Source organism: Emydura macquarii, unplaced genomic scaffold, assembly GCF_026122565.2.
Source record: "Emydura macquarii macquarii isolate MOO-44397 ecotype Brisbane River unplaced genomic scaffold, CSIRO-AGI_Emac_v2 contig_2063, whole genome shotgun sequence".
In the NCBI taxonomy this organism is placed as follows: domain Eukaryota; kingdom Metazoa; phylum Chordata; order Testudines; family Chelidae; genus Emydura; species Emydura macquarii.
Window position 1 is genome coordinate 1,670,943 of NW_027132200.1, and position 16,082 is coordinate 1,687,024.

At 39.5% G+C, this 16,082-nt stretch overlaps 1 protein-coding gene across 1 annotated transcript in view; it reads right to left on the bottom strand.

The window, feature by feature from the left end:
• The window catches only part of CSMD1 (CUB and Sushi multiple domains 1), a 1,845,645-nt gene that overhangs the window by 252,825 nt on the left and 1,576,738 nt on the right, over window positions 1-16,082 (bottom strand). The window contains exon 38 of the mRNA XM_067558441.1: window positions 6,000-6,118. Coding sequence (XP_067414542.1) covers window positions 6,000-6,118 — 119 coding nt within the window. The remainder of the gene's footprint in view (window positions 1-5,999; window positions 6,119-16,082) is intronic.

A 16,082-nucleotide genomic window follows, 5' to 3' on the forward strand; every position in this document is an offset into this window, starting at 1 on the left:
TGTTAATTTACACAAAAATGCAAGGAAATGAGAAATTAAGGTGGCAAACTACTTAGAATTAAAGCTATTTATTTTTACCAGAATTATTTTCCTGCAATGATTCAGTACATTTATCCTTACATCTAAACTGTTTTTCCAAGTTTTTATCATAATTTTCAAAGAATGATCAAGATATTTGAAAAGAATATCTGTGCTTCAAAATAATTTAGTCTCATCATTGGTTGGGATGCCTCAAGTACCACATTGTAATACCACAGTTCTCAATAGCAGACCCAGAAATCACAGAATCATGAAACTGCTGAATCAATGAGGAAACCACTTCAACATTTGCTTTGCCTCAGCCATATGAGTAATTCTCTCCATATTCAGCAAACCACTTAAGCACTTAGGGCATAATGAGTGGGGTCCCACAGGGATCAGTTCTGGGTCCAGTTCTGTTCAATATCTTCATCCATGATTTAGATAATGGCATAGAGAGTACACTTATAAAGTTAGTGGATGATACCAAGCTGGGAGGGGTTGTAAGTGCTTTGGAGGATAAGATTAACATTCAAAATAATCAGGTCAAACTGGAGAAATGGTTTGAAGTAAATAGGCTGAAATTCAATAATAACAAATGCAAAGTACTCCACTTAAAGAGAACAATCATTTGCACACACACAAACTAGGAAATGACTGCCTAGGAAGGAGTACTGTGGAAAGGGATCTGGGGTTTCTAGTGGATCACAAGCTAAATATGAGTCAACAGTGTAATACTGTTGCAAAAAAGGCAAACATCATTCTGGGATGCATTAGCAGGTCTGTTGTAAGCAAGACATGAGAAGTAATTCTTCTGCTCTATTTTGCACTGCTTAGGCCTCAATTGGAGTATTGTGTCTAGTTCTAGGTGCCACATTTCAGGAAAGATGTGGAAAAACTGGAGAAAGACCAGAGAAGAGCAACAAAAATGATTAAAGTTCTAGAAAACATGACCTATGAGGGAAGATTGAAAAAACTGGCTTTGTTTGGTCTAAAGAAAAGACTGAGGGGGGACATGATAACAGTTTTCAGTACATAAAAGGTTGTTACAAGGCGGAAAGAGAAAAAAATATTCTTGTTTACATCTGAGGATATGAGAAGAAGCAATGGGCTTAAATTACAGCAAGGTTGGTTTAGGCTGGACATTAGAAAAAGCTTCCTAACTGTCAGGGTGATTAATCACTGGGATACATTGCCTAGAGAAGTTGTGGAATCTCCATCATTGGAGATTTTCCAGAGAAGGTTAGACAAACTCCTGTCTGGGACGGTCTAGATAATACTTAGTCCTGCCATAAGTACAGGGGACTGTACAAAATGGCCTCTCAAGATTCCCTCCAGTCCTACAATTCTATGATTCGAAGGTAAGCATAAAGTTAAGTTCCATTAATGTTGATGTTTGAGTGCTTTTTTGAATCAGGGTATTTAGGTTTCATAAATTGCAGATAGATGCTTTTGTAAATCCTTTTAGGCACCTGAATCCCATGAGCTTCAGTTGGAGTTAGGCACCTATCCTGCTTAGATGCATTTGTAATGTACCAATAGGTGCCTATCTTCATGTTTAGGCACCTAAATACCTTTGTAATGGTATACATTTAGGAACACAGAATGTAGGGCATTCTTGCAAGATGAGGGAGTCTATCCTTGAAAGCAGTAACTCTGAAAAAAATTTGAGAGTTGTGGTGGATAATTAGCCAAACGTGAGCTTCCAGTGTGACACCATGGCCAAAAGAGATATTAACATCCTGGGATGCATAAACGGGAATTTTGATTAGGTGTAGAGAGGTAATTTTACTTTTTGTATTTGGCAGTGGTGAGAGCACTTCTGGAATACTGTGTCCAGGTCTGGTGCTCGGAGTTCAAGAAGGATGTTCATAAATTGGAGAGGGTTCAGAAAAGAGCCATGACAATGATTAAAGATTAGAAAACATGATTTGTAGTGATAGACTCAAGGAGCTCAATCTTTTAACAAAGAAAAGATTCAGGGATGACTTGATTACAGTCCATAAGTATCTATATGGGAAACAACTCCTTTAAAATAGGCTCTTCAATCTAGCAGAGAAAAGTAGAAAATGATCCAATGGCTGGAAGTTGAAAATAAGCAAAATTCAGACTGGAAATGGTGAGAGTAATAATTAACCATTGCAGCAATTTGCCATGGGTTGTAATGGACTCTTCGTCAGTGTCAATTTTTAAATCAAGGGTGGGTATTTTTCTAAAAGTTATGTTCTAGGAATTATTTTGGGGAAATTCTATGTGTTATACGGAGGTCACACTAGATAATCACAATGGTCCATTTTGGCCTTGGAATATATTAAAGCTTGCCCTTGCTGCATAAAACAGGCTCTCCATCCCTAGGTAACATATTGAAGTGAAGAAAATTCCCTATTAATTCTGAGGCATTACCGATCCTTCCCTACCAATAGATTTGCAAAGGTAAAAGCAGCAAATGCTGTATAGATTTTCTTAAAAAGTGATGCATGAACAGTAAATTTATTTCAAAATAGTGAAACCAACAGAATAATCAGTTTAACTGATCAAGGGTCATAATCTTCTATTGAATTTGGCATAAAATCCTGCTGAGTTTAATGGTAATTCTCCTTACAGATCAACAAAAGATTCTGGTTTAAATTATTAATTTTAATTTAACCCTAAATGTAAATGTATACATCTATGTTTTAAATAAAGACCATAGCTCAAAAGGGAGCAGAAGGTTTTTTGGAATGCTAGTTTAGGAGTTTCTAATTACTCAGTCACTCAGGGATATTTCACCATTATTTTCTTAGTACACAGAAACTTTGATGTATGTAACTTATTTTATGTGTGTGTCTGTGTATGTATATATGCACGCGCACACACATACACACACACACACAATCCTTTTTAAATAGCTTTAGGGTCTAATTTTTCCCAGCCCAACACCTCTAAATTAAGAGAAACAAGGGTCCTGTTCCCTTGCAAAAGGATCTACTCTAGTGTGAAGGTCACCTCAATACATGCTTCTCTCCCAGGAGGCCCCTTTTTCTTAGTTAGTCTTCAGGTTGCTCATCTGGCCAGCCTTTCCCTGCTGATATCTCCTGGTGTCTGCTCTGCTATGAGACAAAAGGCCACCTTTATGCTAGTCCCCTATACTTACTCTCAGGACTAATTCCTCTCTCCCAGTGTCTCCCAGAACCTTATCTGTATAATCAGACCTTTCAACCTCTTAAAGGGCTATGCTGTGTGATGTGATAGGCTGACCATTAGCCTCCACTATCCTTGAGGGATAGACTACCCAGTCACATATGGTGTTATTCATATCTAGCACAACTGCCAATTCTTGGGTGATCAGAGGGGATAGAAAAGGGCAGAAAGGAAAAAAAGGCATGACTCCACCTTCCTCCATCTCATACTAGCCACCAATAGCTGCCCAGTCATCACCAAGTCCAGCTGTGTCTGACCTCTGTTTCTTCAATCATTGTCCCTGACTGAGACACAATTTGTCCAGGAGCTCCCACAAGAGAAGGGAAACTCCACATTATCCCCATTATAATGCAAAAACAGCCTTTATCTCAGCAGGAATGGGAAGGACTCTGACCTAGCAGCTAAAACATGGTACTGAGGGTCAAGTCTGGCTTCTATAGTCTTTAACTTTTCTTCATTATATTTTACTCAAATATAAACAGGGCAGTGAAGTGGATTTTTTTTAATTAATGTAACATGAGAATTAATTAATTTATTAAAGCTTGCGAAGGATTTTGAGAGTCTTGGATGAAAGGTAACTCAAAGAAAGAATAAGCAAAATACAGTATATATTAAAGAACATATATAAGATGGAAATTCTTTCAGTGAAATTTGCTATTTTGTTTATAAAAATATGAATTTCTCAGACTTCCTTGAGACTATTTGGAGTAGGAAAGCTTTTGGTTTTTAATTATTTCTCTAATAATTTATCTGAATTATATTGTAAACTGATTATTTTTGTTTGCACAGTTGAACATTTAGAAACAAACTAGAACTCACTGAAAAATACCATTGAGAGGCAGGCAAATTGGTTTTATTTTTTTCCAGTTTTCCTAAAAACTTCTCTTCTCCTCCAATCAATTTTTTTGATAAAATACTTATCAGTTTTCAGTTTTCAGTAAAGATTTTTACACAATTTTAGTTTTTTGGTTTTTCATTGAAAAAAATGGAACATTTTTATCAAACATTCTATACAAATATTTGCTTTTTCATCTAAATTACTTAAAAAAAAATTAACTCTAGAAAAAAATACTTCATTAGACCTCTGTCTTCAGGCCATCCCCATTACTACACATAATTTTGACTTCTGCGATGGATGTCTGTAATATCACTGAGAACTAACAACTACTTCTGCACTCAATGTTCCTTAATTCAGGAAACAATCACATGGCCCATAAAAGCCCTTCTGAAGAACAAAAGTTATATTCTCTCTCTGTTCAGTAGGTCCACAACGCAATTTCACTGCTTTTAATCCCCTCTTCTTGGGCCACACTTTCCCTTTCACAGTTTTAGAATTACTTCCTATTTGCAACTGTAGGTAGTAGTTTGAGCTCTGTTGCTTTTACTCTAAGGCCTAATGAAAACCAAATCAAACCTGACTTTCTGCCAGATGTGAATAATATAGCTGAAGAATTAGTGCCAGATCTATAGTTGGTGTAAACTGACACAGCTCCGTTGGCTCCATGGAGATACATTGATTAACACTTTCTAAAACTCTGGCCAATTATGTCTTTTAGAAGCTTTATTTTTTAAAGTGTTTTGAACCCTTTTCCAGCTCAAGCAATTGCCCTAGCTGAATTACAGGTTCATTGCTGTTATCTGCCTGAGAAATACATGCTGAGATGTATAAAAATTTAAACACTCTCTTAAGGCAGAATTAGTGCATTGTAATAGACATTTCTACAGTTTTGAAAAGTATTCAGATCATTCCTCTAGGATTCTGCAAGAGAAGACCCTTAATCAGCTTTTGTATGCATCATAGAAAGAGTCACAGTATATGGAGGCAAACATGACTTCAGAGTTAAGGTTGAGTAGAGTTTTGAATTTATAATAGAAATAAGAGAGGTCAAAAATACATTTGTAACCGAGGAGAGAATATACCATGGTATTTTTAAAGGAATTTATGATTGTACAATTGCTGGTCACCATAACAGGACAACTGCAAACAAGCAAATCAAAGCCACAGTAAGAATTGAATTAGCTACAACAGACTTTTTGCAGCTTCAAAGACAGGGATATAAATAGATTGTTCATGCTTAGGTTTCACATAGCTCATTTCCTAATGAAGACAGCTCTTAATTATGAAGATGTAATTGTATTTTCCTAATACTGTATTTATTGATTCATATTTGTTTGCCTTACTAAGCAAAATAATTAGGCTCCAGAGGAGTAACTGCACATTAGGATTCATTAATACAGGAAAGAAACTCCAGTCTGGGATTCACTTGGAACTGTCACAGGCAAAAGTGTTTTGAACAGGAGAATAGCATGTTTACTCTCAGACACTAAGCTAGGGTCTGCATGGTAAACTTCTCCAGTTTGTGCATTCCTCTGTCATATCTCTTTCCATAAGTTTTTTTTAAAAATAAATGTAATATTAATGAAAGAAGGCATTAGAAACTGAACTCCTATTTCTCAGCAGAACATGAACATCACTGAAATTGGTACTATATATTCCCAACACTTTGGCTCAAATTTCACATACAGGAACCACTTATTGAAGTGAGAGAATGCAGTTCAGTCTCCATGTCCTTTTAATCATCAGTCCCTCTGCTAACACTGCTAACCTGATGACAAAATTATTCTTTAGAGAACATATTTTAGCTATTGCTGTGTTTACCTAGCCATCCTAAAAGGTTTCTAGCTACCAGTTAGTGAGGATTCATTACACAACAGTGTTAGACAACAGTCTTTAATTAAAATATGTACTTTTTATTAAAATCTACAACGCAATATGTTTTGAAGAAAAAGGAAATGAGTACCTGTAATGTGTATCCTGGCTCACATTGAAAAGACAAAACATCATTCACCATATATCTATCCCCCATTTTGATGCCATTGCTGGGAAGTATTGGCTCTGGACAAGCAGCAAGCCCTACAGCTGAAAAATGTAAAAGGAAGAAAACAAGTATAGGGAAGTGAATGAAAATTATATTCTGTTTATGAGTTCTTCATAACATATACGATAACAAATTAGTTAAAAATCACATTTCATTTATTTAATAATAAATTAGATTGTGCTTAAAATGAGGGAGTTTAATGTATCTTTAAACTGCTCAGAATTCTCACACAAAATCCAAATGGCAATATTTATATGCAAAGATGCTAATGTGTATTGCATGAACATTCTTTGCTATGGCATTATTAAATATAGTCTTCAACTATAAGTTATCTATTACTTTCAGTCATAAGATATCTTGTCTTTGGAGACTACTGGCAAGCGTTCTGCTTTCTGGCAAGAAAAAAAAGGAACTGGTCAAGCAACACGGTCTACCTCAAATAAGATGCAGACCTAAAAATCTTAGAATGACCAATGACTAGTGTTCATCACTAGAAGGTCATCAACCAAGAAGAACTGTGGTTCTATACCAAGGCTGAAAGAGAGACTGAAAGCAAATGATGAAATCTGAAGACTCCAGATGACATCAAAATTGCCTCACCACAATCTGGTCAAAAATCTTCACTAGTATAGGATGTTTAAGAATCAGACAGCAGATCAGTAACCTTGAAAGATGTTGAGGATATGTCTAACCACCACTCATTTGAAAGATAATCTTGCTATTTCACAAGGAAACTTTAACAACCTAAAGTAATAGACCCAGTATCTCACAACTTGATTTCAATAACCATAAGGGCCAATGTCTGATTCACACAATGAAGTTCCCCCAGCATATTTAGACTTTCAATTCTGTTTGTTTCTTCCAGACACAAATCTGTACCCAAGAAACAATTAAGAGTCAGCTGGATTGGCTAGCTAATCAAAGTAGATTTAAAACAAACAAACAAACAAAAAACACCTTTTCACAGGAAGTAAAATGTGACTTCCACACAGAGGTTGCTTGGAGCACTAGGAACAGCTCAACGTAGTTTAAGATTTAATGGAAACTGTACGGAATATACAAAAACTATTTATCTTTGCCTCCATCTAAGCCAGTCTGGTGTGCTATCCACTGAGCCATGCTGCCTCACTATAGCCTGTGGGAATTCTATGGAAGAAGTCAGATTTAATTTCCATCCTTCCGTACCAGTAGGTGCTGTGGTTTGGTAGAAATCTGGGGAGTACAGCAAAGCAATTGCCACTATCAGTGTCTTATCATTCTGCAATTTTTAGTAATTGCTGATCTGGTACTTTGAATACTGCAGGGTGGGCTGGGGTTTGCAGTAGAGCAGCAGCCCACAGAAATGCCCTTGTAGTCTGCAGGAAAAGATTGTTTCTATGTCCTACTTTATCATCTAGTGGTGGTGTCAGACTAAGCAAGGCTAGAGCTGAGTGCTAAGGTGGTAAGACATCATGTGTGAATGTGTGCGCATGTGCATGCACGTGTTTTCCATTGCTTGAAATATAATCAGAGCAGTGAAAATAAGATTTTGTCATTACATTTGTCAGAATCATTTTCTCCACCTTCATTCCATATTATTAAAGAAGGCAAAATTAATATAGATTATGATTAATGATTAATCATGATTAATATGATTAAACTATGATTAATATCCTGATTCTCCAGTTGATTACTCTGTTTTTACATCATTGTGGCAGGGTGGAGAATCAGGTCCTGTATTTCTGTAAATAAATTTTGATGACATCAGCTAAATTTTATTGATAGTTAACAGCGTCATCACTTACTCTTACAGTACAGAACTAATTTTCTGAAAATGTATAAGTAAATTGATTAGTTTATGAGTTCAAATTAATTTTAAATGGGCCAATTAAGAAAAGCAGCTCTCAGTGTCAGACTACTTTTTGTCCCAAATTATTTCAATAATGGAACAAAGACTTTTTAAAGATAATTGAACTCTTGTGCACAGGGTACTTTTGAAGAAATTAGGTTGCAATTAAGCTATTATTAATTATTGTTATGTTTTATTGTAATTTTTAGACTACCAACAATGACAAATCAATAGGTTAGGTCAATGTAAGTGGGGCCATGGTAACACAGGAAACTCATCCGATTATCACCCTTCTTTAGATTATTTGCATGCTTCAGTTCTACTGGTTGAAATGAGTCAGTATCATGAGTCCAGATACATGTGTCAAATGTTCTCACTGGCCAATATTGGTCACGTCTTGGCCCCCAGTAGTCACTGTTTTTAAAAGTTCTGTGGCACATGATAGCAAATTGAGGGCCAGATTCACCAGCACACTCCAGTTGATTTGTATGATTCCAGTTAAATATCCAGTGGGTTCTGGTTGCTTTGCATGGCCAGTAGTAGTGCAAAACAGCCAAAGCATAGTAATGAGTCTGGCTTTAAAATTAATAAATAAAGGTTAGTTATCACTGCATATCTTCAACTCAATAAAAAAGATCACTTGATAGAATTCACTTTGGGTTTCCTGTTCATGTACTAATTTTTTAATATTTTAAAAAAGGAAATTTTCAGACAAAATAATTCATTTAAAATGGTGTTAAGATTGAGTGTATTATCAGCAATGTAAGGGTAAAAATATTCCAGGGATGTTGTAATTATCCCAAGAGAAATCATTACAAACCTAAGGAACTCAGAGTTAAGGTTAAAACCTAGGAAATTTAAATATAGAAAGTTAGGAAAGATACAGTTAAGGTACTATGCAATAAATGGAATCTTTTTGTCTGTAATTGGAGGTTTCCCAAGATTTCTGGTCCCCATCTATGTTCCATATGTGAGTATCCATACACCTGAGTCCAGAGATTTTTAGTAAGCAATGTCCATTCGTCCCCACATGTACAGTTACTCTCATGCCCTGAACTAAGGGTGTAAGGGGTGGTGTGGACCAGTGCCTCTGTTGTTCCTTCTTTTACTGCAAATCCAGTTATGATCCACAGCAGAGGGGACAGAGGGTGGGTAGTAGAATACAGATAGGAACCACACATCTCAAAGAACCTCCAGTTACAGGTAAATAATCATAAGAATGGCCATACTGGGTCAGACCAAAGATCCATCTAGCCCAGTATCCTGTCTTCCCACAGTGGCCAATTCCAGGTGCTTCATAGGGAATGAACAGAACAGGCAATCGTCAAGTGATTTATCCTGTTCCCTATTCCCAGCTTCTGGCAAAATTCCATCTCCATTTCTTCTTTGAGATGTGGTCTGTGACAGGGGACACTCATCTACTAAGTGTCTCCTACCAGCCTGGTATGGGTATTGCGATCTTTTTCCCACTCCTGATGTCCCCTGTAGGTTGGCAACCTCACTAGATGGGTCTTCAGTGAGTCAGCCCTCTGGTCAAATCACACAATCAAAAAATGGATGCCTTTCATGGGAATGAAGAGTTCACCAAACTGTCTGCCCACACCAGGGTCTTCAACCCCATCTCAGAGCCCTTTAAATCCAGTCCTTTGCTCAGGCTTCTAAAGAAGCCTTGTCCCCATCCCAGTGGGGGAACCTTTACCAGTAGGGGAAGCTGGGCCCACTACACTGGGTCCCAGACCAGGGACCCTATTAACAGTAGCCATGTACTGCTTCCTTTAATTAATTACTGCTGTTTTCCCTGGGCCTCTCCCCACCTGGTCCCTTTACCTCCATCTGTTACCTTAGGGTTACAGGACTCAGGTCCTCTTTCTCCCAAGTTTAGCAAATGCTGCCTGTTGGGCTCTGATTGGCTGTTTCCATGAGGCTTCTCTAGGCAGACCTGGAGGATGCATCTTTGCACCTGGGCAAAGGTGTAGTAGGACCAGAGAACCTATAGCAGGGGACCACAAAGGGCCAGGTACACCCCGTCACAATGCCCCTGTGTGTATTCCACACTTGGGAGATTAGCAAGCAGTAGTCAAACAGGAGGTGGGTGCAAGGATGCAGTAGTGATAGCTGACTGTAATATTGCTGTACACACAACTTTATCTGTGATAGAAGATTGGACCAAAGAGTAATGTTTTGTAAAGATGAGTAAAACACTCTAGGTAACTTCCCTACATATCTCCAGTAGAAGTACATCTCTCAGAGATGTCGCAGAGGTTGCTTGCTCTCTTGTGGAATGGACTCTTACCCCTCTGACGTATGGATGTGAGCTAGTTGATAATTAAGGATAAATGCAGCCAGAAATGCATTTAGAAATCAAACATAGCTTGACATCTTGATCCCTCTGCTATGTTACCAAAAAGACTAGATGACTTTCTAATTGCTTTTGTTCTTTGTAGATAAAAGGCCAGTGCTCTCTGGATATCTAGAGAATGAAGCACTCTCTCTTAATGAGAGGCATGGGCTTTTGGAAAAAAATATTGGCAAGTGATTGGTTTGACACATGTGAAACTCAAATTACTTTAGGGATTCATTTTGGGTGAGGAAGACAGACTTTTCTTTATGAAAGGTAGCATATGGTGAGTCTGCATTGAATGCTTGCAGCTTGCTGACTCTTCTGGCTGATGTGATGATGATTAGGAAGAGAGGACATAGAACATGTGGCTAAAGGTTCAAAGAGAGGTTTGGTGAGAGACAAAAGAATATGAGATTAAGCTCTCTAGCCTTAGAGGGATGCATAGGTAATGACAGTTGCCTTGGAAGTAGGTGTAAGGAAAAAGAACCCCACTCAAATTTTCTTCAGTTTTGTCCACTATATGAGACAGGCTAGAAACTTGGACATAATTGTTACTTTGGTACTGATGTTGACTTTTTCTGATGAGTAGATAGACTGAAACCAGGTTTGCAGGCAATGGGGATGCAGCTTGACAAATGGCATCACATGTGTGCATGAGGCCATGCAGCCAAGGAGGGAAAGGTAATTCCTGTCTCAAGTCCGTGGTCTCAGGAAGGCCTGTTTTATGAGATTATTCCTGGAATGGAATCTCTTGATAGGTAGATAGGCTTTTGTGGTAGTTAAGCCCAAGGTTGCTCCTATGAAGTTTGTGGACCTTGTGGGTGTCAAATTGGACTTTTCATGGTTGACACAAATTCCCAGGGAAGATAGTATTTGAATTAGGAACCCAATCAGGAATTGGGTTGCCAACTGCATTTCCTTGTATGATCAGCCTATCAGAAGCCGGTTGTTGAGGTATGAGAAGATGGTAAACCCATTTCTTCTCATCCAACCTGCCACCAGTGAAAAGATTTTGTAAAGACACTGGGTGTCATAACTAGCCTGAATGGAAAGAATCTGAATTGGTAATGATCTTGACCAAGGAGGAACCTGAGAAACTTCTGTGGGCCAGGTGGATGTCTATGTATCTATGTATTTGTGTGACTTTCATGCTGACACCCACAAGTCAGGTGCCCTCTTCCACAGAGGGAATTATTGATGCCAATGATGCCAGTGTGACCATGTGGAATATTAATTTGGGATGAATATATTCAGTCAGCATAGGTTAAGAATCAGTTTCCATCCTGCCTTCTTTATGGGGGCTAAGAAGTATGGGAAGTGGAATCCTTTCCCTTGATGTTGAGGTGGAACTCTTTTGCTAGCTCTCCATTGGAGAAGGGGATCCCCTTCTTGACACAGAATTTCCTCATGAGATGGGTTTCTGAAAAGGAATGGGGAAAGGGGTTTGCACGTAGAGATTGCCATAAACTTGATAAGGTACCCATAATGAATAATTTTGAGAACTTATTTGTCTCTTGTTAAAGGCTTCTAGTTGTGGGCAAATTGGGTAAAGTAGACTCCTGAAAATGGAGGGGCTGGATGATATGGCATCAATAAAAGGAGGCAGGTCTTGACAGTCCCATTAGAAGAAAAATTTTGGTTGTAGGTTAGAGTGAGGTGTTCCAGTGGCTATCTAAGGAGCTGTGCACCTTGGTCTTTGAATTCTCTGTTGTTTGCATGGTTCCTTCGAGTGTTGGTGGTAAAATAGTTAAGGAGGTGGTCTTGCTTTGCACTCCTGCTTGTGATGCTTCCTTCTGGGGCAGGAGTTGTCCTCGAGTATTTGAGAGAATGGAGAGATTCAGCCATCTTTTCTTTGAACAGGTTAACTGTATCAAAGAACAGATCTTGAATGGTACTGTGTACTGCCTTACGGAAACCTGAGGTCTGTAATCAGGAATCTCCCCTCATGACAATGGTCATAGTCATCCCTCTGGATGCATTGTCTGCAGTATATACTGCAGCTCATGGAGAGGTTTTGGCCACTAATTTGCCTTAATCAATTAAGGACTGGAATTGAGCTCAATCTTCATGAGGGAGCTTGTCCTCAATATCCAACAACTTCACATAATTAGTGAAGTCCTATTTACCTAGAAGGGCTTGATAATTTGAAATTCTAAATTGGAAAGAGGTGGAGGAGAAGACATTTCTCTCAAGAAGGTTGAACCATTTCACCCTTGTCTGAGGCTGAAATTTTGGAATGCTGCAGTGTAGATCTTTTGCAGGGGGGGCACAGATGGGTGGAGGGGAGTATCACCAAAGAGTTGGGTGGTGCATGAAAGAATAGAAACTCTACTCCCTTTTAGGCAATGAAATAGCACTTCTCATCCCGTTTTCGGGTGAGAGCACAAGAAGTGGGAGTGTGCTACACTGTTCACTATTCATGCTGGCTTCATTGATCGGGAGGGCAACTCAACTGGGACTCGAGGGATGTTAGATATCCAACAAGCTATGTTGAGACTCCTGAACCTCTTCAAGTTATATCTCCTGGCACTAAGTACCACCTGTCTCTTGGGAAGTCAGATCTGGTTGGAGGATGAAATCCTGATTTTTTAAAATGGCAAGAGTCCTGTGGCATCTTAAAGACTAACAAATTTATTTGGGCATAAGCTTTTGTGGGCAGAAACCCACTTTGTCAGATGCATCTCATCCATCTCAGATGCGTCTGACGAAGTGGGTTTCTGCCCATGGCAGCTTATGCCCAAATAAATTTGTTGGTCTTTAAGGTGCCACAGGACTCAGTCTGTTTTTAGCAAAACAACGAAACATGGCTACCCCACTGATTTCTGAGTGCTTCTGTCTGTGCTTGTTTCTGTATGAGAAGATGGTACTCTTCTGTAACCTCCAACTCATCGGATGAAAAATCTGAATCCCAAACTACCGGTGTAAACGACAGTACCAATGGTTGTCTATTCAGGCTTCTGGGTCGGAAAGGGCAGCTCCATGTCCTCGGAATAGCTGCCTTCTCTGAAGAATCTACATCTCTGAATAAAGATGGACCTGAGAGGAGGTGAGAATGAGAATAGAACAAAAATATTGTCCAAGAAGACGTACGTCTCAGGCTGCCCGCGGGTATGGGATGAGTCAGTTGGTGGAGCTGTCAGATTCAATGCTTCCCCAGTCACAGTGGAAGTTGGATCCCTCCAGGACCATGATATCAACACAGAGTCTGATCTGGATGTCAAAAGGAGTGGTGGTGGATGTCTGTCTGTTGGCTTGCACATTGAAACTGGTACTGAAACCAAGAGATCTGTGCTCCTTTATGCCACTTTCTCCTGTGGAGGTGGTTTACTCTGGCCTAAATCTTTAGGGCTTGTGTGGCAAGGACTGTCCTAACTTTGAAAGAGTCAGGGAGGGATCTTTTATTCTTTAGAACAGCTTTGAAGACGAGGGTTTATTTCTGTGATTATGAAAATGCCCATTACTGTCATGAGACACCTTCTCCTTAGGGCTGGAAGGGTTAGCATTGACTCCTGAGCTCATGCTTAGATGGGCACTGCTTGTTGATTGAGGTTGATGTACAGTGTCCTCCCAGCCAGAATTTGATTGGGGTTTCATGTCCTTCTCTATCAGATATTTTCTAAGTCTCAGCTCTCGGCCCTCACAAGTTCTGGCTCTGTCAATGTGGGGAAAGTGGTGGATGTGATATACCTTGAGTTGAGCAAATCTTTTGATATAGTCTCCCACGGTATTCTTATCAACAAGTTAAAAGACGTATGGGTTGAATTAATGGACTATAAGTTGGATAGAAAGCTGGATAGATCATTGGGTTCAACAGGTCAATGGCTCAGTGTCTAGTTGGCAGCTGGTAACAAGCAGAGTGCCCCAGGGGTTGGTGCTAGAGTCAGTTTTGTTCAACATCTTCATTAATGATCTGGAGGATGGAGTATGCACCCTAAGCAAGTTTGCAGATGACACGAAGCTGGGGGGAGTGGTAGATATGCAGGATACAGAGTGACTTAGACAAATTGGAGGATTGGGCCAAAAGAAATCTGATGAGGTTCAACAAGGAGAAGTGCAGAGTCCTGCATTTAGGACAGAAGAATCCCATGGACAGCTACAGACTGGGGACTGATGAGCAAGGCAGCAGTTCTGCAGAAAAGGACCTGAGGGTTACTGTGGACAAGAAGCTGGATATGAGTCAACAGTGTGCCCTGGTTGCCAAGAAGGTTAATGGCATATTGGGCTGTATTAGTAGGAGCATTGCCAGCAGATTGAGGGAAGAGATTATTCCCCTCTATTTGGCACTGGTGAGGCCTCATTTGGAGTACTGTGTCCAGTTTTGGGCCCCCTCACTACTGAAAGGATGTGGAAAAATTGGAAAAAGTCCAGCAAAGGACAACAAAAATGATTAGGGGGCTGGAGCACATGAATTATGAGAAGAGGCTGAGGGAACTAGGCTTGTTTAGTCAGCAGAAGAGAAGAATGAAGGGGGATTTGATAGCAGCCTTTAACTACCTGAAAGGGGGTTCCAGGGAGGATGGTGCTAGACTGTTCTCAGTGGTAGTAGATGACAGAACTAGGAGTAATGGTCTCAAGTTGCAGTGGATGAGGTCTAGATTGGATATTATGAAAAACCTTTTCACTAGGAGGGTGATGAAGCACTGGAATGGTTATCTAGGGAGGTGGTGAAATCTCCATCCTTAGAGGTTGTTAAGGTGAGGCTTGACAAAGCCCTGACTGGGATGGTTTAGTTGGGGTTGGTCCTGCTTTGATCAAGGGGTTGGACTAGATAGCCTCCTTCCAACCCTAATCTTCTGCGATTCTATGAAAGGAGAAGAAAAGATTGCACTTAACTGAGATGTAAGCCTCATCTGGGCAGGAAAGGCAGCATTGGTATTCATCACTCTTTGAAAAGGAGCTGAAATAGGAAATGCTGTTCTTGAACCCCAGGACTCTGGGCATAATCCTAGCTTCCCAGGGAGGATTACCCTGGGGGTGCAGAAAAACAGCTAACTAACTAACCACAATTCTATTTAAGTTTAAAGGAATAAAATACTGATTATTTACAATACATTTACAGACTGATGCAGTCAAAGCAAGAAGCTGTGAACACTGAAGATTCTGACTCAGGCCATGTGGTGAAGAAGGAACTGGAAAGGCACCAGTTTGCACTGCCCCCTATACCCTTGGTTGAAAGCACAAAGAACAACTCTGTGTGTGTGGTCTAACGGATATTATTTACTAAAAATCTCTGGTGGACATGAATATTCACAAGTGGAATACACATAAGGCCTATTACTTGAAGATGATTGAAGTATTTTAGTGTTTTTGATGTCATAGTAGATTAAATTGATTTTCAAGGTAGATTTGTTTCAGCCTATTCTTCCTCCTAAAGGTGTCAATGCAGTGTGGAGTTTGAGATGGCATTCACAGTAAGTTGCCCAGAAGTTTAAAATATAATTGTGCACTCAGCTGATCCCCTCAAGATTTACTCCCCCTCAGTGCACCTGGACAAACATCCTTGGGTAGGGCAAACTTAAGGCATATGTACCATGGGCACCTGCCTTGGACCTCTGTTCCCAGAATCATGTGATGAAGTGAGAAACTCATTGAAAAAATGTTTCTAGACCTCAGGGTTGGAAAAAAAATGTCAGATAATAAGAACTGAACTTAACTTCTGCAGTGGTCTGCCTGTGCCTATAGAAAGCCTTCAGCAGAAGGGGTTGCCACAGCTACCATAACCACAGAGGAAACTGTCTGACTTAGCATGACAGTTGCCAGTTGAAGCCAGGCTTATAGTGCCTTAAAATATTGCCTATTTTATGTGCAAAGCTTAGTTTATGTGAAACACATACAT